Source organism: Aythya fuligula, chromosome 1, assembly GCF_009819795.1.
Source record: "Aythya fuligula isolate bAytFul2 chromosome 1, bAytFul2.pri, whole genome shotgun sequence".
Taxonomy (NCBI): domain Eukaryota; kingdom Metazoa; phylum Chordata; class Aves; order Anseriformes; family Anatidae; genus Aythya; species Aythya fuligula.
This window is the reverse complement of record NC_045559.1, coordinates 174,845,903-174,869,442: the sequence shown is the minus strand read 5'-3', so window position 1 is coordinate 174,869,442 and position 23,540 is coordinate 174,845,903. Positions and strand designations below refer to the sequence as shown.

General features: G+C 39.8%; 1 protein-coding gene across 1 annotated transcript; it reads left to right on the top strand.

Annotated features, from left to right (window-relative positions):
• The first annotated feature begins 306 nt into the window (after positions 1–306).
• On the top strand, positions 307–23,241 carry OLFM4 (olfactomedin 4). The gene is made up of 6 exons (XM_032205022.1): positions 307–390; positions 2,227–2,307; positions 6,897–7,049; positions 12,972–13,184; positions 14,204–14,357; positions 22,448–23,241. Exons 1-6 carry the CDS (start codon positions 307–309, stop codon positions 23,239–23,241), a joined length of 1,479 nt encoding a protein of 492 aa, XP_032060913.1.
• The last annotated feature ends 299 nt before the right edge of the window (positions 23,242–23,540 follow it).

Genomic DNA, 23,540 nt, shown 5'->3' with positions numbered 1-23,540 from the left:
TCTACCCACGGTAGCAAATAAGCACCTGGTATCCTGCATAACCTAATTAAGATTAGATACTGCACCATATGGGAAAGCTTTCTTGTTAAGTAATTGGAGGGTAGTTAATTTCCAACAGTGTGTAACTTGTATGTTCTTTGCATATTAGTCATTTGACACCTATTATTATATGACTTCATGACATCGCTTCCCCAAAAAACGTAAAAAATATCATGAAGTTCCTTAAGATTTGGCTGGGGAAATCCCCAGAGTTTACAATAAAAGAGCTCCCTTGTCCCCTGGCTATCACATCTGCTGGCTGAGAAGATGAAGCACACACAGGTGGCTCTGCTGCTCCTCATGCTGAGCGTAATCACACAGGCTTCAACCACAGAGGCAACGACAAGCATGGTAAGATGGGGGTCTGAAAATATAAGCTTTGGTGCCTTCATTTTTTCTCATGTCATTTACGTTGGTGTAAAATCTTTCCAGGTTGCTGAGAAGTTATTAGGCTAATGTTGAGATCTTTGCATGGAGAAGCCTTAAAGTATTCCTCCATCCTGCCCCCAGCTAATGTATAGGGACTGGGTAATAAATGTAAAAATGAGGCATGGGTTTAAAATCAGAATCAAATTCTGCCTTTGGTTAGATGAGTGCAAGTCCCACTGAGGATCCGAGTGGATATTAATGCTCTGTGTAGTTTCTAATTAATTAGCAAGGGCTTATAACAGGAAAGGATCCACATCTTTGATGTGGAAGGAGCTGGGAGGTGGGGGCTTTACCAGATGCATCATTGCTGTCATAATCAATGTCCAGGCACATGAAAGCCATGCTGGGTGTTCTTTGTGATGTGCTCCCCCTCTTTGCCCTAAAACTGTATCTGGCTGGGCAATAGGGAAGTTCAAACCAAAGCCATCAATCAGAAAAAAAAAAAAAAAAAAAAAGTAATGGATGAGGGGAGAAGAGAAAACTTTGAAAATATTTTAAAAAGTAAAAAATGGCATCAGTGAGAGATTTATTTTGATTTTGTACTGCTTTTTTTTTTTTTTTTTTTTTTTTTTTTTTTTTAATTTAAAACTAGTCAAATTGTCAGAAGAAAAGTTTTGCAAATAGCTTTAAAGCATTCCCAAATGTAACAAAATATTTTGTTTTAGGTTGACCCCAAATGACTGTTTTATAGTAAATTTTTTTTTTGAGTTAACATTAAGAAGACTCCCACTGTGGTTCCCAATGACTCTTTCTGATTTGTCTGGTTTAGTCACCAACCAGAAAAGCCTACATTCCCCTAGTTACTTTTTTTTTGAAGTTTGGTAGTGCTGTGGCTACAGTCAGTGAAATCAGCATCTCCTTGGAAGGTGCATTTACCTGGGTAAGGAACAGAAAGCTGCAAAAGTTAAAATGGAGGTTTAAATATATGCTGCTGAACTGGGGAGAGGAAACTTAATATGGGAAAAATTTCTCCTCATCCTGCTAGGCTTAAAGTTAGTTCTGAATGTGTGTAATTTACACAAATTGTGGTGCTCTCTGCCCTGCCACTGTTAATTGCTACCGGCTGCCCCCACCATTTCCAGTGTGATTGTCTGAACACACAAATGGTTGTTTAAATGGGTTTCTTTGACAAACTGTCCCACAAAAGCTTTTTTATGCTGTGCTCTTTAATAGAGCGTCCCTTTGCCAGCCACTTGGAACTCCCCACCATTCCTTGGCTCAGGAATGGGGCTCCAGCTGGGGTTTGGGAAATGCAGAAGGATGGAGCAGTGGGTGTCCTCTTGTGGGGAAAGCCCATTTGGTGCTCAGTCTGTCACACCATTTGACGCTGAGAGTGCCTCACCACAGTTCCCATCTTGCCATGGGTTTTGGTGAGGCTCTCCGATGGGTAACAGTGTACTGCATCACCAGGATACACCATCCTCAGCACACTGTATGGGGCCATGGTAGGCTCTCAGTGATATGCCTGTCAGAGCCTCAGCTCACACCTTTTGGGCAGGCTGAGCATCTCTTGCCTTCTGCTGGTCACACTTAGCATTTCTTCGAGAAGAGATGTCCACGAAGTGACACTATGCTGTGGGAAATGCAAGTCTCATTAGCTGCTGATTAGGAAAGCCAATTAATTTTACAGTTGCTGGGGACGGCTCCCATAAACAAAACAAAGTGCTTTGGAGCTGCAGGTTGGGGGCTAGCTGGTGGGGAAAGGATGGTGCCAAATGCAGCAATTCACACTGAAAGAAGTTTTTATTTCCTTTTTAGTCTCCCCTTATCGATACAACTCTTCAGTATCTGAGTCAGCCTAGAGAGACAACTGCCAGCCACCTGCGCATGACCCCAGAGGTATGACCATTACATACTGTTCAATAAAGTCCAACAAAGAGCATAATTAAGAATTTGTGTCCTATTTTTTAAATGCTATGCAGTCACTTGGAGGTTTAAACCTTATGCAGGTAAGTCAGGCTGCCCAGGAATAGGCCTGTAGGTGTTTTATATCTATGACTTAGGCAGTGTTGAGTTCCCAAAGTCATTAGTAACGCTTCTGTGTCATTCAGTGCTTTGGTCACATCTAAAGATTTGAGATTGTCCTCATGACTTCTGATTGGGATCCCAGATATGAAAAAGAAGGTACCATTGGGTGTTGATGGCAATATGCCAAACAGTTTGGTGGTTATGGTCTCCCTGGAGGGAGGTGAATGCTGCTTCTTAACTCTGCCTTCCCCATGTAAACCAGAGCAGGGCCTTGAAGCTACATTCTGTCACCTATGAGAAGTGTCCATTGGTGGTTGCTGGCACTGAGAAAATCATGATTCTCCTCGTTCTACTTAGCTGAAATTGTATTCATCTGTTTCCTGTTAGAGGGCTTCAATCTGATTTTTGTGCCTTCTGGTACAGTGCTCAACTCCAAGGCCTGCAGATTTCAGGAGTTGGTTTCTTTCCCTTTCTTTGTCAGTGACAGCTCAATAGCATGTTTCCTTTGGAGGTAATTCAACAGAACACACTTGCTCTGAATGGGCCTGCAACCTAATTGTTAAGAACAGTGTTTATCCAAAATGCACAGTTCCAGATCAGGCCAAAGACGCAGCTTGACAGTAGGACTTTATCACCCATGCTAGCCCAGTGTGGCATCTGGAATTTGTGGAAGGACCTCTTGTGAGAGAGCATTAAATCTCTGCCTCCAGCAGAGAGTTTAGAATGACAGAATCAGAGAATAGTTTGGGTTGGAAGAAGACACTTCCCACTAGATCAGGATGCCCAAAGCCTCATCCAAACTGGCCTTGAATACTTCCAGGGATGGGGCATTCACAGCTTCTCTGGGCAACCTGGTCCAGTGCCTCACCACACTCTGAGTGAAGAATTTCTTCCCATACCTAATCCAAACCTACCCTATTTTAGTCTAAATTTATTCCCCTTTATCCTATCACTCCCCTCCCTAACAAAGAGTCCCTCCCCAGCTTTCCTGTAGGCACCCTTTAGGTACTGGAAGACTGCTAAAACATCTACCTGGGACCTTCTCTTCTCCAGGCTGAACAACCCCAATCCCCTCAGCCTGTCTTCGTAGCGGAGGTGCTTTAGTCCTCTGATCATCCTCATGTCCTGCTCTGGATTTGTTCTAATAGGTCCATGTCCTTCTTGTGCTGAGGGCCCCAGAACTGAATGCAGCACTCCAGGGTATCACAAGAGCAGACCAGGGGGGGTCAATCATCTCTCTGACTCTTCTGGCCACACTTCTGATGCAGCCCAAGATATGGTTGGTTTCTGGGCTTCAAGTGCACTTTGCTGGCTCGTGGTGAGCTTCTCATCAGCCAGCACCCCAAGGTCCTTCTTCCGAGGCCCACTCTGAATTCATTCTCTGCCCTGCCTGTATTTAGTCTTGGCACTGCCCCAGCCCAGATGCAGGACCTTGCACTCAGTCCTGTTGACCTCCATGACATTTGCACACACCCACGTCTCAACACGATGCAGGTATCTCTGGAAAGTTAAATGGAGGTAGGAGTCTCTCATTGATCCTCAGTAATGGGACCCAAACCCCCTGCATTTCCTTGTCCAGCTAAGATGGTTTCTGTCCTTGCCATGTGGTTTCTGTGGATCCCATCCATTTTCTTAGGCAGAGGGAGCAGTTACTTCAGAATTATAATCTGTGAATGCTGCTGGACTGCTGTGTAGCTGGGTGTTAAACACTGAAATGTCTAGGTTGTTTTGAGGCTGTAACCCTAAGTCTGCATTTAAGCAGATGAATAAATTTCCCAGTTTTCAGCAGATCAGGTACCTGCTGGCTCTTACTCTCCTTAAATTGAAGGGATGTGGGAAAGGAACATTTCTCATAGCCTCAACTATGTATATTTAACAACTTAATTTTACAGAGTAAAATATTGCTGTCAAGTCCTTGCTGTAGGCTAGGACAGTTTGCTCTCTTTTAAAGATTCAGTGTAAATTATTAAACTTTAAAAAACATAGAACTCCATCAAAAGTAACAGCCTGTCTTTTGCATTTTTCCACAGGATGAGGGAAGACAGTTTTGTTATATGGTTATCATTTGACTGGTATTATATTCTGACTGAAACACTTGTTGACCCAGGAGAATCTTAACTAAACAGTGCTTCTTGGTCTCATCAACATCGTGATGCTGTTGTTAGTAATGTCAATGGAAGAGTGGAAGCAGTTCTGCCTGCCCAGGCTGCCTGCTCCTTTGGGGAAACCATCTCTTGGCATGCATATAAATATCACTTACTGAAGTGGAGCTCTGCCTTCAAATCTAGGCTCTCTTTCAACACCAATATTAAAATATAATGATTGTTTCTCATAGGGAATGTAAAACTTGGAGTTATTTTTGGGAGGATCATTTTGGTTGAATGTTTGAATACACTTATGAAGGGTTTATTTAACATATGGAATAAGCACGGTACCTCTAAAAAAGCTGATGACTCTATGTAGGCAAGATTGTAGTTTATATTTCAGTATACAATATATAGATCACACTATCCTATAGGTGGAAACATGCCTATGTGTAGTACACACTATGCTGTTCTATGGATAGTAAATTCTGTATTGGTATACGCATGAACATATATGTCTGTGTTATACACAGAAGTGATGGAATACTATACCTTCCATACAAAAATCAGTATGCCAGTGCAAATGACAGTCTTACAGAAGAATCCATATACTCACTAAGCCATATTCCTTCCTTCCTTCCTTCCTTCCTTCCTTCCTTCCTTCCTTCCTTCCTTCCTTCCTTCCTTCCTTCCTTCCTTCCTTCCTTCCTTCCTTCCTTCCTTCCTTCCTTCCTTCCTTCCTTCCTTCCTTCCTTCCTTTTTCATACTAGCTTAGGTGCTGAAAGATGTATCTTTAAAGGGGCTTAGAAACTTAGAAATAGTTTGCAGTATGTTCTCAGTGGGATTTTCAGAAGTGCTTTGGTAACCTACCTGGCAGGGAAATCAATGCTGGGACTCTCTGGAATCCTATGAGATACTTCTCTGCTTCTTTTCATGTTAAATGTCTTCAGCAGTCTGGCCTGGAGTGAAGTTTTAAGGCCCATGGTACTTGAATAACGCAGATAAACTGTCTTTTCATGATTTCTTTCAAAATAAGATGCACGTTGTTTGTTATGGCTGTGGAAAAGAGGTTGCCAAAAGTGTGAACTCCTGCATGCTGCTGGTCCTTTTCTTGGGCTTGCAGAACAAGAGAGCTTTGCTGCTGGCCATCATTCTGTTTTCTGCGCTGGTTCAGTGGTGAAAAAATTAGTTGAAATCACTGTGAAAAAGCAAGAGAAGAAGTGCTGAATTTTCTTCAGCTTTTGGTTAATGGTTTTATTTGCTTTTTTATTTTTAAGAGGGAGAAAGAAAGAGAAAATACATGAATAACACTGGGATTTCTGCAAGACAGGAGGAGAGATTATAGTAAGAAATGTATTTGAAGAGCAAGCCTGTAGCTTTAAAATATGCAGCTGCATTGAAGTATGTGCCAGAATATTTTAAAGTAACATCAGATATCTTTATTAATAAATTTGTGATAGATTTATGAACTGGTAAATGTTTTGTGTACCAGCAAAACCCAAATACATCACTGCCCCAAACACTGTCTGCATTCAGCCTAGTGTTTATAGGAAATGATGTGATCTGGCTGTAAATTATGTCAAAATCATGAATTGCCAGCCCTGACCTTTCCATACACCATACCCATTGCTCCAGTGATGATGCTCTGAGCATGCAGACAGTCAGGACAAGCCAATTCGTGCTAATGGCATGGGTGATAGATTTGTAGACCATCCACAACTGAGGATGAGCAGGTTGTGATGTGGAAGCATGATGTGGAAAACTATAGAAAAAGAATTATCTCTACGTTAGGTTGAGCCTGCACATTTAATTCTTCACCTTTCAGTGGTGAATAATTAAATTCAAATGTCTGTTTGCTGTGGCTGGCTGAAAATTTTCAGATGAAGCATGTTTCTTTTCAAAACTTTTTCTGCTAATTCTATTTTGGTGCTTTGAGCTCAATGGATGGAAATGACTAGATGATCTGATTGACTCAATTCATATTAACAGAGCAGTAAGACAGTAAGTTGCTAAGTCATTATTTTCTTGCTGTTGTATGCTTTTCCGTCTCCTGGAAAACTTACTTCATTATCTTAGGACCATTGTCCACAAGGCTGGGAAAGTAAGGACTATTATGTACTTCTGTTTTTCCAATGGTAAAATCTTTACAGCAGTATTTAACTGTTTTCAGAAATGTTTGTAAGGCTGAGTCAAAAATAAATAAATAAATAAAAAATTACCAGATATTATGAATTCCTTTGAATAAAAATGTGAAAGATGTCTAGCAGCAAAGTTGTTGATCCTATGATTGTCACAGCTCAGATTATTGTCAGACATTAGCTACTGATTCTAGAGAAGAATATTAACACTTTTTTCTTCATTGATTTATTATTACAGCTCTTTGCCAATGTGTCTGGCTCTCTGGATGACCATGGAAACTGTCAGTGCTCTGTGTACTTGCCGGATACCACCTTTCCTGTGCAGAAGGCTGAGCAATTGCAAGTGATAGCCACAACGCTTGTGGAGAAATTTGAGAGAGAGCTTTCTGTGGTAAGGTGTTCTTTTCTTATAAATACAATAATTGTATCTTTACTGAAAAGTAGTTTCCTGTGGAAGAGTACAGCAGTCAGCACTTTTCTGTGACCTGTCTTTCAGACAGCAGAGAAAAGAGGTCTCTGTAAGAACAAGGAGAAGGGTGATTAAATCGCATATCTTTGACATTATAGCATGTCAAACATTTGAATACCCTTAGGTTTCTTTTCTAGGCCTTTTCAGCTAGAGGCATATGGTATTTTTGGAAGAAGATTTATATTTTTCCTCTTTTGGCTTGGTTTTACTGGTTTGTGATTGCTACACAGAGCTATAGGAAGCCAAGCCTCCTGCTCCTTCATGTGTTATTATTTGTATCAGGACAGCCAGATTGTAAGAGGGAAATGAAGGGAAAGAGGAGAAAGGTCAACACAGCCCAGAATGAAGAAGGTGAATATTTGTCCCCTCACTCTTTTCGATTTCATGGATTAAAAAACAAACAAGCAAACATCTGTGTCAATATCTGAAGCTATGGCAGTGAGAGTACTGAATTATACATTGTTGTTGAAGACAAACATACCTTTAGCTATTTCAGCTGCTTGTTACATGAATTCAGATCCATTTTTTGAGGAACTCGGGCAAACCCATACATGCTAAAGTGCACTGGGTGAAGCTGTCTATGAAGGCAGAAATCTGCCTTTGACTTTTGGTAGTAGATAAATATTCAGGATTCAGATTAGGTGTCCAGCAGAAAGTGTTTTCTTCAGGAACTAAGCATCTTAAGAAATGAAGTGTCCTTGAATTAATCAGCAGAAAAGGCACAGCATTAAATTATAAATTCTAAGCATAAATATTCATAAACCTCCTCTGGTATAATCAAAACCAGATAAGAAGTTAGGCATAAAAACCCACAACAGGCAGAGGATCCTATGGAAATATCTTTCAGCTCAAATCATTTGTTTTGAAAGAACTGGAGCTGACGGTGAAATGCATTCGGCTGTCAACAGGGATGTGAAGGGCCAGCTGACAGAAGTCCCACTGCCTCCGAGCACAGAAATTACCTGATCACTTGCAGGAAGGAGGTGTAGCTCAGCTAATGATCCGTGACAATCACTGAGATTTCAGATCCTCATACTGTTCCCACTGTGGTCACTGCCAGAGCTTTAAACTAATTGCACTGGGACAGGATCAGAGCCAGGATTCCCAGCCAAGAAACTTGGTGTGATTCTTCAAGGTGTTTTGTGCCACCTTTTCCAGGTGCTTGCCATGGTGTAACCAGCCTCTTACCAGTACTATCCTCAGAATGGTGGTTGTCTCCTTTAGGATGCGTGCCATATCTGCCAGACCCATGCATATCTGCAGAGCATCTCAAGCACTGCTTGACCTCTCTGTGTGGACAACCTCATATCTTCATTGACTATAACGGGAGTTCAGCCGTCTTGCTCCTGTAAAGACACAGGTTACTATAGATACCTGAAATTAGGTGTCTAAATTTGTATCTGAAACTCACCTTTAACGTCAGGACAAGCTGAATCCCTGCTGTGGGCTTTAATGTCTGGGTTGCCAGCTGCTGTCAACTGGTGTAACTGTATTGTCTTCAGGTGCCCAGCAGTGTACTGCAGTGTTGCCACTGACCTTGGCTTTCAATTCTAGCTGCAGACAGTGAAAACTCTTGACCTCACTCGGGCTTCACTGAATTTTGTCCTGTCGAGAGCAATCAGCCCAGCTGTGTTACAATACTTCTAGTTAGATGAAGTGTGACATACATTTCACTAAGATACAGGCAAAGAGACACTTTGGGTCAGAAATGAAAATGAACAGATTGTATTTTGGTGTAACTGCGTATGTGTAACTTTTCTCAGTTATGAAATTGTTTTTCTGTAGAAAGAAGAAGCTGTTGAACGTTGCCCTACTGATATCTGAACTTAAGTAATCTAAGATATCGTGGTGCATAAGTCTCCGTGCACACAAGTTCTTCACCTTCCCAGTTGTGGAAAAAGCCCTCCTTACACAGTCCCATATGTTATGTTTGTCATTATAATACTTAAGGAAAGAAAGAAGGAAATAATGAAACAGGAAAGCGTCATTCTCATTAATCATTATCAGATATGATCCTGAGCAAAATCTTAGGGAATCATTCTGCCATCTGCAATTTTGTAGAAAATTCATATCCCAAACTGACTTTTTATCTCAAACCTAACCTAGTTTCACCACAGGGGTGGGAATTTCTACTAAGTGATTGCTTTTTTGACTCTGAGAATCCATGCCTTACTCTCTCTTCTAAAACACCCATTGAAGCTCATGGGAGCTTTTCCTAGGTAAGAGCTGCAGGATTGGACCCTCTTAAGGATGCTTTCCATGTGCTAGAAGTCCCAGATAAACAACCTGATTGAATCGTTAACCTTTTCCCTGATTGTAGGCTAATTCAAAAAGCAAGGGGGTCCTTTTATAGAATCAGCAGGCAAGGAAGCTTGCAGATAAAGAGATGCTCTCATGTGCCAAATGAGTGCAAACCATAGACTGAAAATACCAGACTAATTTTTCCTCTGTCACATCAACCTTTGCCAATGTAATTATGATTACAGAAGAAAATTAACCTTTCAGAGCAAAGCAGGAATTGGCTGCTCCTTTCAGTAAGAAAGGGGAGAGGACACCAGTAACAGGGATGGATCTGCACTTCATCCCAAGGAGAGAAAGTATCTTTCAGAATTTAGCTCATAACAGCAACAACATCCTCACGTAACTAAAACAGGAGAAGAAAGCACTCCTGCCCTCCACCAGGAACAGCTGTTTTCAAAACAGATTAGCCTGGAGTGGAATTCTTCTCGGGGTCAGCTCGCAGACTGCTTGCCAGCTGTACTCCTTGTGGGTCTGTGGAGGTCACACCTGCCTGAAGCCAGTGTCCTGGGCCAGGTGACTTTATAAGGTTGATGGTTTTGTCACTTCTTTCTTATCTACACATCTTCCCACTTCTTTCTTTTACATCTTCATCTTGCACTTTTGTTCCCCCTTCTGTACTCTCCATATGCATGCTGGAGAAGTGTCTGTTTGCATGCTGCAAAACCTGTGTTGATAAATACCAATTGCAGGTAAATGACACAGTATATGAACATTGAAGATTTTTCCTGCCCTTTTCATTCCATGAGGATGATAATGCTTGGAAAGAAGGAAAAAATGGAACTAGGATTTTATTTTATTTTTTTTCCCCGACGTGCCTCACATGATTGTATTCTCTACCTATAAAGGACTAATACAAGCCATATGCACTCATCATACCCTACTTAAGACTTTTATGACAAATGTAGCAGCAGTCAGTCCCAATTGCTGGTCTGTGTCCCTAAATATGGGCCACACACACATTTTCTGTGCCAGTCTATCAAGAGATACCAGCCAGTCCCTATCAAGTAGATACAGTAGAAAAGCAGAGATTGCAAGCTGCTTATATCTATCTGCCAAGCAACAGAGCAACACCATGTTCCTTTCTCAACTAACATTTCTAAACTACAGAAACTCCTGAGCCAGATCTGAGCAGGCTGGAATGTCCACTCAGTGGACATGCTTGGCGTATCTGCTGGATTTGTCTACAAAAGCAGTATAGACCTTTTAGAGCAGCACTGCTGATAAAATAATATTTGCCTAATAATTAGCCAGAGGATCCATGAGCTAAGCTGACTTGAGCTGTTTAGAGTACTGTGGAGTGCTGAGGCTAGTTCAGGCTTAACTTATAGGTATTTCTCAGCTATAGTCCACTGGATGGTGTTGACATCTTCTTAAATGATCCAGGTGGTTGACTGAGTGAAAACGGTCTGATGTGGGAGGAGAACTTCGGGTCAGTGTCCTGCAGTCATCAAGTAGCCATTACTAATTCCAGTGGTCCATTTCAGTGGTTTGAAGACTTGAGCTGCACTGTGGAATTATTATTGTTGTTGTTGTTGTTGTTGTTATTATTATTATTATTATTATGAGAAGGATTGCTAATGCCTAAATAGATTTCCAAATACCTCTATGGTATATGTAGTACCATGTAGCAATGCAATTTTGTTCAGACATAGACCAGGTTTACATTTCTCAGAATGTAATCGTATCTGTTTTCTTTGTTGTTGTTGCTGTTGTGCAAAACCTAGACATACAGTTTGGACACTGACCTTTGAAGATTTTTTTTTTTTTTTTTGAGGATATCTTCCAATTCCAGACTGAGTTTGGTGATCAGTGAAGGTGTAAGGTCCATCTACTTCTAGCTTTTCCAAGAACATTGCCCAGTTCTTCCTACTGTTCCTTCCTAGCAGATGATGACAGCTAGGGCAAGGCATCCCAGCTGCCTCTTTTTTCAGCCAGATATAAGGAGTTGGGTCTAAGTCTTTATATGCTATCGTTTATGATCCCTAGTTGTAATAAATATCTTAGTTATTCCTTAGTGTGAAGTTACTCAGGCTTGACCTGGGAGATCTAGAGCATCCGTTTTTTTTTTTTTTTTTTTTGACTCAGGATGCTTCCACTGCAGCTTATGGAGACTTGACAGTTTCTTTCAGATTTGTAGTATAGTTATGCTGCTATTGAAAACTATACTTTTGAAAAGAGGCCCTTCTCAGTTAGGGTTCTCCTTCTTAAACTAAATCACTGGGTATCATGTGATCTTAACACATCTTTTCCGTCATTCATGAATTTTCACATTATGAGCTCCTATACATGTTCGTCAGTCCACAGGGGATTCAGGAAAAATTACAAGGAATTATTTGACAAGTGTTCTTGCTGGCCTCCCAGTCCCAGGGGCTGCTGCCAGAAAAGGAGAACAGGGATTCCATGATTTTAATTCCCTGACAGGATTTTGGAGGTTGTTCCAGAGCCAATGGGGAAAAATACTGACTTTTGGTTTATGTTAAGATAACATAAGAATGGCTGACAGGATGCAGACTAAAAATATTTCAGTTGAAGAAGTAATAGCTACAGAAGTTGTAGTGCTGTAGAGAGAGGGACTAATACAAATACTATCTGAGAGTATAAATATGGAGTTACTGGTGCAACAAACTAATAATATTTATTCCTACTTACCTCTTGTGATATAATTACATTGGCTTAAGGCAAAACAGATGTGATTTCTGTGAAGCATATGGGAGAGAAATTTCCCAAAGAGTTGAATTTAAAGGAACTAAAATTTTCCAAGGAATGTTCCAAGCCCATATAATATACTTAGCATTCTGCATCGCAATGCTTATGCTGTGACCTTTACCTCAGCAGATATGTGTGAAAATATATTTATCCAGACAACTATTTAATGGTTCAGAGGCTGAAGAGGCTGCCATGTAAATTACTTTAGCTAAAGCCTGCAATAAATTTTTCACTTTCATTTAAACCCGATTTGATTTTAACACTGTGTTTAAACATTTGCCCCCCCCACCCCTCCTAAAGATAAACCACAAACCAATTCTGCAAATTTTTGACACAATTCAAATGTGCACAGGTTAAAATCCTATTTGGATTCTGAGTTAATAGGAAATAAAGTTGAAAAACTTGGGAATCCTTTATTGCATTTTCCAGCCTACTTGGGTTGCTTTCATGAGATAAAGCATTGCAGATTTCCTAATAAAAAATTTGCCAGTGTAAGTTGTTGGAATACTGAGGATAAAATTAGCTCACAGAAACAATATTGGCAAGGAATTACAAAAATGGAAGACTCTGAATAAAATTCTGCCTTCAGTTATCCCCAGGCATTCCTGAGGGGACTTTGTGGAACTGCCAACAATAAACGAGGGTTAAATTTTACATTTTTTATGTACGTGATGAGAATTTCATTTATGCAGTTTATGTGAAGAATAAATATATCAAGTATGGGGAAGTTATGTATAGGATATTCAGAAATATGATAAAGATGTCAAGCAGGCTTGTTTAATTTTCTAACCTGGACTTGAGTTTGTAACTTTTTTTTTTTTTCTTTTCCCCTTTAAGGTTAAGGAGTACTCAGAAAGGATTGAGCTGTATCAACAGAAAATTCTTAATCTAACCATCAGAGTGGAGCACATGGAGAAGAACAGTGTATCTTACACAGAACTGGACTTCCAGTTACTGAAAGTGGAAATCAGTGACCTAGACAGACTGGTCACTCAGCTGAAATCCACTGTTGTTGGAAGCAATGTCATCGTTGATCAAATATATTTGGAGGTACTGCTGGACTCTTAATTAGCCAAAAAGGGGTCAATATACACAGTATATTCTCTCGTTCATGTTTAGGTTGAGGAAATATAGCCTCTCTCTGCTGCAGCCAGTGGAAATATTTTAGAATTTCATCAGCATAAATGAAAGGAAAGCTTGACTTTAAATGTATTAACATCCTTTTCCTTGAAAAAGGACACAGAAAAGAAAAACAAAACACACACACACAAAACCACAACCAAACAACCAAAAAAAAAACCAAACAAATGGGGTCTTCTTTATTTTTTGCCAACTATCTGCCTGAAAGCAAATGCTTTTGCATAGCATTAAGCGCATTAACTTATTAAATTATTATAATAAATATTAATTTATAGACCCCCATGCTTGAAAGCCTCTGTGCTTTAACTTAGATAATTAAAAAATTAACTTCTGGTTGCTGGGGCAGTGGCCCAATCAATATGAAATCAAGAAGTGGGAAAGACTATCACCTTCCCAGCAGACTATAAATCACATTTTCAAAATTATAATTAATCACTCACCTAGAGAGAATAATTGCTTCATATGAGAAGTGAAATATTATTAGTTTCTCCATTGTCCTCTAAATCACCAAGTAGGTGATTGAAAACATTATCTTTGCAAATAAAATTTGAAGATAATTTTGCAAGACTGGAAAAAGTACTTTCTTATATATAATAACTTGCACTTGTCTAAGACTTATTGGATATTTTTACACTACATATAAAATAACACTATATTTTGCATTATAGTACAGAACTGAGTGTTAAAACAGCTCCCTGTGATCACATAGCTCTGCTGGAAATGTAAGACTAGCAGAAAAGGGCCTATTCTTAGGGATATTTCTTAAAACTTGTTCTGTAGCTTCTTCCATGATATGATCAAATCTGCCTGCAAATATCTGTAAAATAAAGTTAACTGGAATTTAAACTTTTTTTTTTTTTATTATTCTCACTTTCTTTCTTCTTCTTCTTCTTCTTCTTTTTTTTTTTTTCTTTTTATTTTCACCCTAGATCAGAAATCTAACTATACTAGTAAATGAATTAGAATCATTGGACAAAAACAATATCCTTTCAATTCGTCGACAAATTGTGTCTCTTCAAAATCGATTGAAGGAGTGTGAGGAGAGCAGAAACCAAACGACAGTACCCCCTTACTTCCCACCAGGTAAGCGTTTCTCTTGTATATCAGGTGAGAAACAAAATAATACATGGGTATTAAAAACAACTGTAATGATACTACCTAGTTTTGAAAAATCAAGCAGACAGCTAGTAATGTTTCTTCAACAGGTTCAAAAGGAAAAAGAGGGCAGCAAACAAACTCCTCCAGAAACCTTAGCTGTTTTCAACTGGAAAAAGTTGTAAATTTCCTCTCACCTGAAGTGTGAAAAGCCAGTCTCTCCCCCCACCTTCTCTTTTTTCCAAACTTTTTTTTTTTTTTTAACGTGGGAAACTTTTTTTTTTTTTCAGTCCAGCTTTGATTTTTAATAGTTCCTGTCAAAGTGACCTATGTCATGACAATTTTACTCTAATACTGCTTGGGAAATGTATGAGCAACAACTAAAGCTGTTGGTATGCAAACGCAGGAAGGTAGCTTTGCATAATGATTACTTTTGCTTCACAGGCAAAAGATTCTTCTAAACCAGAAGGTCAAGAACCTTGGGGGGAAGTTCTGGTCCCAGGGAAATAAGTGGGAGCTTTATTAAAGACTTCAGTGGAGCTAGGATTTTACCCTTTTTTTTTTAAAATAGGAAAGGTTATGTCCTGGAGCTTAGATCAGTGGTTCCCAGAGGGCAGTTCATAATAAAAGTAGCAATTGTCACAGGGCATGTGGCAATTAGTTTACAACTGGAATAATTTTTCTCTTGATGGTGTACTCAGTTTGAAAAATCTTGTTGCGAAGGAATTGTAGTCTGAGAAATTTTGAGTCGGGGATGATAAGATGGAGGAAAATGTTTAGGGAACACTAATTTAGGTATGCTGGGTCAAGCTTCCCACTTGCTAACAGATGGTAGGATTTATCAGACAATGTTGAACCCTTGAGTAATTTATACACAGGGGGTTCCTTTTGGCAGAGCTTTACAAAAAAGAAGAACTCTATTATATACATGTATAGTAGTTGGGGGAAGAAGCCTGCTTTTTCACATAAGCTGGCTAGTAATCAGCAAGACTAAATGTAAAGGAACCCATAAAAAAACAAGGCATGATGTCTGGCTTACAGGGAGCACAGATTTGCACCTACTAGCATTTAGTTCTCATCATCTTTGGGTCAGCTTAGTTCAGGTGTCTCACTGAAAATGTGAGAGGCAAGGACTGGTAGAAAGACAAGCTTTCCTTGGGCTAGCAGCTGTTCCTATTTTGGTCTTCTTAGGGCTTCATGATGGTGCAGGCAGCTGCTGCACTGCTCTGACAGGATGTGCAAGCAACACCTTGTCTAGGGATCAGGTGGGAGAAAAAGCTGAAACAAAGACCTGTATTGCAAAATTTCAAGGCCCTTCTCAGCTCCTCAAGAAAGGTTTAAAATGCTTCAATTAAAACAAACAAACAAACAAATCAAACCACACACATACAAAAAAAAAAAAAAAAAAAAAAAAAAAAAAAGTAATGCAATGTTTTAAAAGTATTTGAAGGGCATCTCATTGATTTATTGAGAGTGATGGTGTGTGGAAAGAAACAACTTCTTTCTCTTCAAGCCTACAGCAAGTCTTTGTTTCAGTGGGAAAGTACAGAGCTCTGGAACAAGAATGCTGTGTCCTTCCATGAGTGATGGAGGAAGGAGCTGCTTTCATGCCTGGGTGGTTGACGTGAGAGTCTGTGGAACATGGGAGCTTTCAGAGAGTGGGAGAAGGAGGTCTGCCCTTCATGGTGCAGCTCCATGTGGAGATAGGCAAGTCATGCCTAGAGCAGGACAATATCTCTAGGATGGGGTAAATGTAACTGCACAGGGTTGTGACTGTAGTAGAATTATTTAGCATTGCTTGTCAGGGCACAGTGATGAGATGGACAAAGTTTATCTGGGATCAGATTGGTATTGCTTGAGCATTACCTTGTTCCTGACTGGTGTGTCAGCTGGCTCAGGTACAGCTCAGCATTGTGTGGGAACCACAGAGCACAAAATAATCTAGAAGGCCAAAACTCCGGGTGGTATGAACTATCTCTATTGACTTCCTGTGAATTATCACAACTGACATCATCTAAAGACATCTTCCAGTGTTGTCTGTGAGTTTATCTCATGCCACCAGCAACACGAGGCCTAGAGGGCTTGGAAGATGGATGTAGGCTTATTGTCATGGTCACCTCTGGGGTGACGGAGGTCCCTGCGGCTGGCACAAGGGACTGGCAGAGCACCTGTGGAGGGCTGGCAAGTTTCCTGCTGGTTGGAGAAGCCAATTATACAGATAATCTGGGTGTTACGTAGGTTTAGATGCCTGCTGATCCATGCAGGCATACTGTGACTTATTGTGCCTGATGGGGAGCAAATATCCTTCTCTGGGCAGAGAACTTTGCAGAGCAATTACACATACTGCAGACTGTGTCTGAAAACAAGTAGTAGGACAATGTTATTGCCTGGGGAGATGGAGTAAGTATGTGAGAGAGCTACATTTTCTAGATGGTCATTTTGGAGGCTTTGCATGGATGCTCACACCTAGGCCTCTGTGCTCATTTGTGCATTTGAACACAATTTCCATACGTTTTCTCTGCAAGCTTGAGTGCCTTGAATTCCTGCCAAACCATTTGGCCTTGCCCTGCTTTTAGTTCATATTATATTTATAATGTTTGTATTAAACTGACTCTTTGTCCTGTTTTCAGACTGCATTTTCTTTCTCCCTTCTTCCTCTCTCCTGCATATTTTGGGTAGGCAATATGAATTAGAGAGAGCTTGGATAATCCCCAAGCTGTCTAAGACCATGAGTCTAAAGGCAAGTTTAATTAAAGCTTCTTGCTTCACAGTACTGTACTATGCAGCCCCTTTGACTCTGTCCCCTAAGGCTTTTGCTGCTGTATTCTTAGAGCAGGCCCCTTTTCTCAAACAATGTATCTGAAGATTGCTTGTCTCCATTTGCTGTGCCCTCCAACTGGAGAGGTGGGTGTCTGTGTGACTGAGATGGGGTCAGCAAATATGTAGTTACTCATCCTCATCATCATCACTAACTTTCTTATCTGCAGCACTTCTCACCATCTCTTTCCTCACCACTCTAGTGGGTAGAAATATTTATCCATTTGTTTTTCTCTTGTACTGATTTCATCTTGCTGCATCAGGACAAGTATAGAGAAAAAAGGACCCCATGATGGTTCTTTGAGGATTCAGCAGCAGATTCTTTGTCACATCTCACTGAAATGATCTGAGAGAGGCAGCAAGGAAAAGTGAGTCAAATGAAACTCTCAAAGGAAAAAAAAAAAAAAAGTAGAAAAAGAGTAAAGATTTTTTTTTTCAGCTTTTGTACATTTAGAAATTAATAATTTCAAGTTACTAGTGAATAGGTCTCAGCAGGAGGAAGACTTGATGTAGCCTAATGCTGAAACTCAGACACTCATAATTGAGTGGAGTCTTACAACAATTTCACTTTTACCTTAAACTTTATCTCCTACCTATTCAAGATGTCTGCTTTTTGGGGGTGTCTTGGGTTGTGTTCTGATATGGGTATGTCCATACAGAAAGAGACAGATGCCTAATGGCACCTGAAGGGAGTTGGCCAGCGCCCCCTCTCCAAGACTGCCTGAACTGCCCCTGGAGACAAATGCATTTTTCTGCTGGTTATAAAGGCACTTGAATTTTTAGCTGCCTGAAGGCAAGTCAGATGAATTTAAGCCTTCCAGCCCATTCCCTTTTAGATGCTGCAGTCATAAACCTACTCTGATCGCAGCTCCATCAGTCTGTGCCCGTGCCCAGTGATACTGGAGAAGTCACTGGGCATGACACAGAAGACTGTGTGGGTCTTCCTGTTAGTGAGATGGTAGGAGCAAAGATAAGTTTTTCCCTTAGCAGCTCTGTCTCTTGTGTCTCAAACCATAGCAAGGCTGGTAGCAGCTCACACATCTGGATGCAGATAGGAAAGGAGGGTGCACATCTGGATGCAGCAGGGTGCATGAGAGAGTGCAGCACCAGCCTGCTACTGGTTTCTGTGCCCCTTGTGGGAGTTCCCTTTAATGTGGGTGCTACCTTGTTTGTGATCTTCACCTGCAAAGGTGAACTGTGGTTCCTTATCTTCTGAAATCAGATACAGCTAGCTGCTTGCTGATTTTTTTTTTTTTTTTTTTTTTTGGCACCTGTATTGTGGAGTGATAAGCTGATGTGCTTGGTGAGTGCTTCAGAGTGAAATAGGTGAAGTGAGACCTAATGGGATGCATTTCATGCTCAGTTCTCCAGGCCGTCAGCCAAGGAAGTCAGGCTCTTTTCAGTCATGACACCTGAGTGCCAGCTCCTTTTCTGATGGATCAGAAGGATTAGTAAACAGCAGAGCTGAGATACAGGTGCTTTATGCAGGGAGAAGAGACCTGTGTGTCTATGTATCTACATCAGTCCTCCTCTCCCCTGTTTGCTACAAAAGGGAAGGCAAAAATTTCAGGACTTAATTGATCAGTGGCCCAAAGCAGTGGAAAAAAGAGTTAAAAACTTGAAAGTTTGAATAATGCATATGGATTTATTTCAAGTACCTTCTAATATTTACAAAATTACATGACACTTTGTTTCCTTTGTGCATCTTTTTCCCCACAAGATCCAGACAGAGGCAAGTTTAGATTAAATAAACAACAATGAGTTCTTCTGAACTCGTGCAGAAGACAGATCACCCCTTGACTACCACAGAGTTTTTTGTTAAAAAAAAAATAATAATAATTCTGGGAGAATTTTCAAAATCAAGCATATACTGTATAGAAACCTCAGACAATTTTTGATGTCATTAAAACAGAACACGCTTCTAACTTTATTTTAATAATTCATTGTTTCATAAATAAAAACCAAACAAGTGTTCAGCAGAGAGATCTCTTTAAGGGAAGAAATAATACTTTACTATTTCTTTTGTAAAAAAAAGGTCTCTCTGCTGAACACACGTTTGTTTTTTATTTATGATACAATGTATGAATTATTAAAATAAATCTGGAATTGTGTTCTGCTTAATGACATGAAAAATTATTTGAGGTCACATATAGATGAGCTTAGCCGTGCTTCACTACCTGCAAGCTTTGGTGCTATATTTCTCTAAACAAATTGAGAGTTTTTGAGCATTTAATAACCATTTAATTCTGATATAAGTTTATTGTGATTTAAGCACAGTAATATATTCAATATGTCACCAGCTTAAAAGAAGCCCTCATGCCAGAGGTAACAATGCATAATAGAGATATAAGTAAAACACAGTCCAAATTGATATATGGAGCTGGCAGGCTGCAAGCCATTTTGCACTGTCTGCCTTAGTTTTCTGCCCTTGCATGAGCTGAGGTATGAGCACCTCCAAACAGTAGTATGTGTGCCAAGTGCTGAGGCCATGTTGCTAGCCATGCCGTGTGATGTTTCCAAAGATGCAGCCTGGCTATCCGTACAGCAGTGCCTTCCTTGTGTGCTGTGTTTGGAAAGAGCTTTCTGATCCAGAGCCTCATCCTTTGTGAAGCACTGAAGTGCATGCTTAAACGCTCATCTTCTTAGGGCCAGGAAGGCTGACTTGCTGTGATTCTTGGTGGCTCAACTGGGGCTGTCACACTTTTTACTTGAGAGAATCTCAGGGCAGAAAATGGACTGAGTGAGGACACAGGGTTGTTCATGACTTGTGTCACCCTCTCAAGTCATGCAGAGCTGCTCCCACAGGCAAGACCCCAAGGGAGTTGCCAATGTGGCCTGGAGACACAAGGGTTTAGTTCTGCACAGGGATTTATATTTAATATAAAGATGCTCCCCACCTTCCTCAGAGAGGCTGAGAGGAGGCTGCAGGTGAATCACATTTCCACTAGTTCATTAGCACAAGAAAGTACAAGACTCTGAGGGGTGAGGATGTTACGTAGTGGAAGGAGATAAATACCACATTTCAAGAAAGGAGGAGACATGGAGAGCTTCACTGCCCAAATTGATTTTACACATTGACACAAATATTGCCCTTTATCTTGGATGTTTCTGACGTTCAGACCACAAGTTTTCTTGTCCCAGAGGTAGAGCACCTTTCCCTACCTCTTAAAAAGATTTCTATTTTATTTTATTTTATTTTATTTTACTTTACTTTACTTTACTTTACTTTACTTTACTTTACTTTACTTTACTTTACTTTACTTTACTTTACTTTACTTTACTTTACTTTACTTTACTTTACTTTATTTTATTTTATTAAGTTTGCAACAGTCTACTTCTCACAAAATATCTTGTTTCCCAGTGTTTTCCAAAGGAAAGTGTCTCAGATTGTTCTCTCTCCACATTTCTACTTGTGGGATAGGACTAGTATGTCTTTGAACACAAGATTCCTCCCAGGCCTTTCCTAGCAGTTGCTTTAAGTGTTTTTTAATTCCTTTCCATGAGTATGCTCCAGCCTTTCTTAGGGATGGGCAGCTTTGATGGCAAATGATAAATTTTCTCCCTGTTACTTCTCTGTCTTCTTTGTGCTAAGACATGACTTATTTATATGCTAGATATTCCTTCATAAGACTGAGTTTATGACCAGCTGGTCTCATACAGATGGTAAACAATCATGATGTTACCTACAAAAAGTATTAAAACCCGAAAAGATAAATTTGAGTTTCTTCGTAGACACCATAACTGGTGGTACATGGAGTTCCTGTGCTATGAGGCATTATTAACATCAAAAAGTTGTTGCTGTTAATTTGTTGGTTATTTGACATGGGAGACTTGGATCTGTTCAGGTTATACTTCATCTTTAAGAAGGAAGGCAGTTGGGTGGCTGGAGCACCTCACTGATTTGGGAAACCTCAGAGTACCACTAAGCTTGTGAGATAATGGCAGTCACTTGACATCTCTGCCTCCATTACCACAGGTGGACACATCCTGCCAATGATGTCTGGGACCTTTCTGTGGCAGTCATAACACAAGCTTAATGCTTTTACTCTTGAAGAAAAGTGTACTGTTTTTGCCAGTGGTAGCTTCAGGCTCATCAGAGGTGCATGGGCATTTCTGTCTGTAGGATTTTTTCCACTAGTGACTTACTATGGTTAGAATCTACCAGGAAACCCATGTCACTGATGTTCACTATGAATAAAGGGAAAGCATTTCTTGTATATAAGTTTATTTGGACATTTTTGTTCCAAATACTGTTCATCATCATTGAATGTTCATTCCACTTTGTTGCTTTTTTCCTAGTAAATGTGGAACAAATTCTACCCAGCCCAGTAGCACATCATGGAAAATATTCTTTAGGTACAAAAAGTCGAACATTTTGGGTAGCAAAACGAAAAAAAAAAAAAAAAAAAAAAAAAAAAGAATATTTCCATGATCCTGAAAATGGCTTTATGGTTGATGTATGGAAAACAAAACTGTTCTAGTTCAGCTTGAAATTACATTCTCTTTTTAGCTGCTTCAAATGAAAACTTGGAGTAATATCTATCTATATTTCCTAGGCTGTGATTGTTACTGTTTGCAGATTTCTTTGAGGGCCTGAGATGGAAGGCACCATGTGGCTGTGATGCACTGTTGCAAAACTGTGATTCTGACAGCAGAATGCTAATCTGAAATGTGGCTCTGGAATTACTGCTGCTGTTTCTCCTTTCTTCCCCTCCTCAGCAAAATACACAGAAATTAGATGCCCCTCTTTCCTATCTCCAATAATCTCAGTTCCACTGAAGTAGAAAATAACCTAAAATGATTCTCAAATTGTATTTATCAAGGGGTTTCCAAGTGTACCATGCATTAAATGGGTAAAAATCTGTCCCTTGTCTGGAAAGGTGCTGTGAGCTCTTACTTTCTGCAAATTAATCCTGAGGATGGATGTCCCTATCTTTTTTTTTTTTTTTTTCTCACAAAATTTTCTGTAATTATATATCTTTTAACAATTTTTTTTTAAAGAAAAAACAAACAAACAAACAAACAAACAAAACAACAAAACAAGATATATATATCTTGAAACAACTTTCTAAGTCAGCTTGAAACACTTAGTGACACCATGGTCCAAATTAAGGCTTTTTACACATGAAGCTGTGAATTTATGTCTGTGCTTTGCCACAAAGCTAATCCCTTGTAAGTACACCATAGAGGCTACACTATGCAAAACCTCTCTCTTAATGATGTCATTTGGAAAACCTGTTCTTTTTTCTCTTTGACTGCAGGTAGCTGCATTCACGGTGGACTGCTGAATGTTAGCCAGCCCTATGTAGTAAAGCTGAACTGGAGAGGATCTTCCTACAAATATGGTTCCTGGGGTAGAGATTACTCTCCCTCTGACCCTGAGCGGGAAGTCTATTGGGTTGCACCATTGACTACGGATGGGATATACTTTGAATATTTTAGAATTTATAAGACTTTTGATGATCTGCTGCTGTTTAAACCCATGTATGAAAGAAGAATAACATATGGACAAGGAAGTGGTGCTGCTCTTTATAATAATATTATGTACTATCATGCTTATTCTTCAAGAAACATAGCGATGTATGATATAGCAAATAACAAAGTACTTTTGAGCAAGGCACTTCCAGATGTCGCTATTGGTAACCGTTTCTCATATGCAGGTGTATCATGGCAAGACATAGATTTTGCTGTAGATGAAAACGGATTATGGGTATTATATTCAACAGAAACTAACATGGGCAACATTGTGATTAGCAAACTCAATGAGACCACACTTGATGTGATAAATACTTGGCAGACAAGACAGTACAAGCCATCTGTTTCTAATGCTTTCATGCTATGTGGTGTTCTATATGCCACAAGGACACTGAGCACTAGGAAAGAGGAAATCTTCTACACGTATGACACAAGTACTGGCCAAGAAGGTCATGTCAGTATCATCATGGATAAAAAGTTAGATACAATCCAGGGTATTTCTTATAGCCCCACAGATCAGAAACTGTATGTTTACAATGATGGTTACCTTCTAAGATACGACATAACATTTCGGCATTAGTATATCAATGACACAAGCATTTGATAGAACTGGCAGCAACTAAAACGAGAGATCTGATATACCTTTAGACAATGCTATCACCACTTTATGGTTCATCTAGTCTGAGGTACTGTATTTGTGGGTGTTACATATATCACTTAAATTACTGTCCTTAAAAATTGCCTGCTCCGATCAGTTGTATTACTGGCAGCAGTGTTTGGCAATACTGGGTTCTTCAGGTTTTGATTGGTGTTTATTGGTGTGTGGTGCTTTACAACTGTCCTGTCTAAAAGTAGATTTACTGCATAGATTTAGTGTAT

Excerpts from the sequence above, each read along its gene's own strand:
- OLFM4 (XM_032205022.1), top strand. The coding sequence starts at position 307 with ATGAAGCACACACAGGTGGCTCTGCTGCTCCTCATGCTGAGCGTAATC. Across the intron at positions 13,185-14,203 it reads TTGATCAAATATATTTGGAG|ATCAGAAATCTAACTATACT; the intron begins GTACTGCTGGAC and ends TTTTCACCCTAG. Across the intron at positions 14,358-22,447 it reads ACCCCCTTACTTCCCACCAG|GTAGCTGCATTCACGGTGGA; the intron begins GTAAGCGTTTCT and ends CTTTGACTGCAG.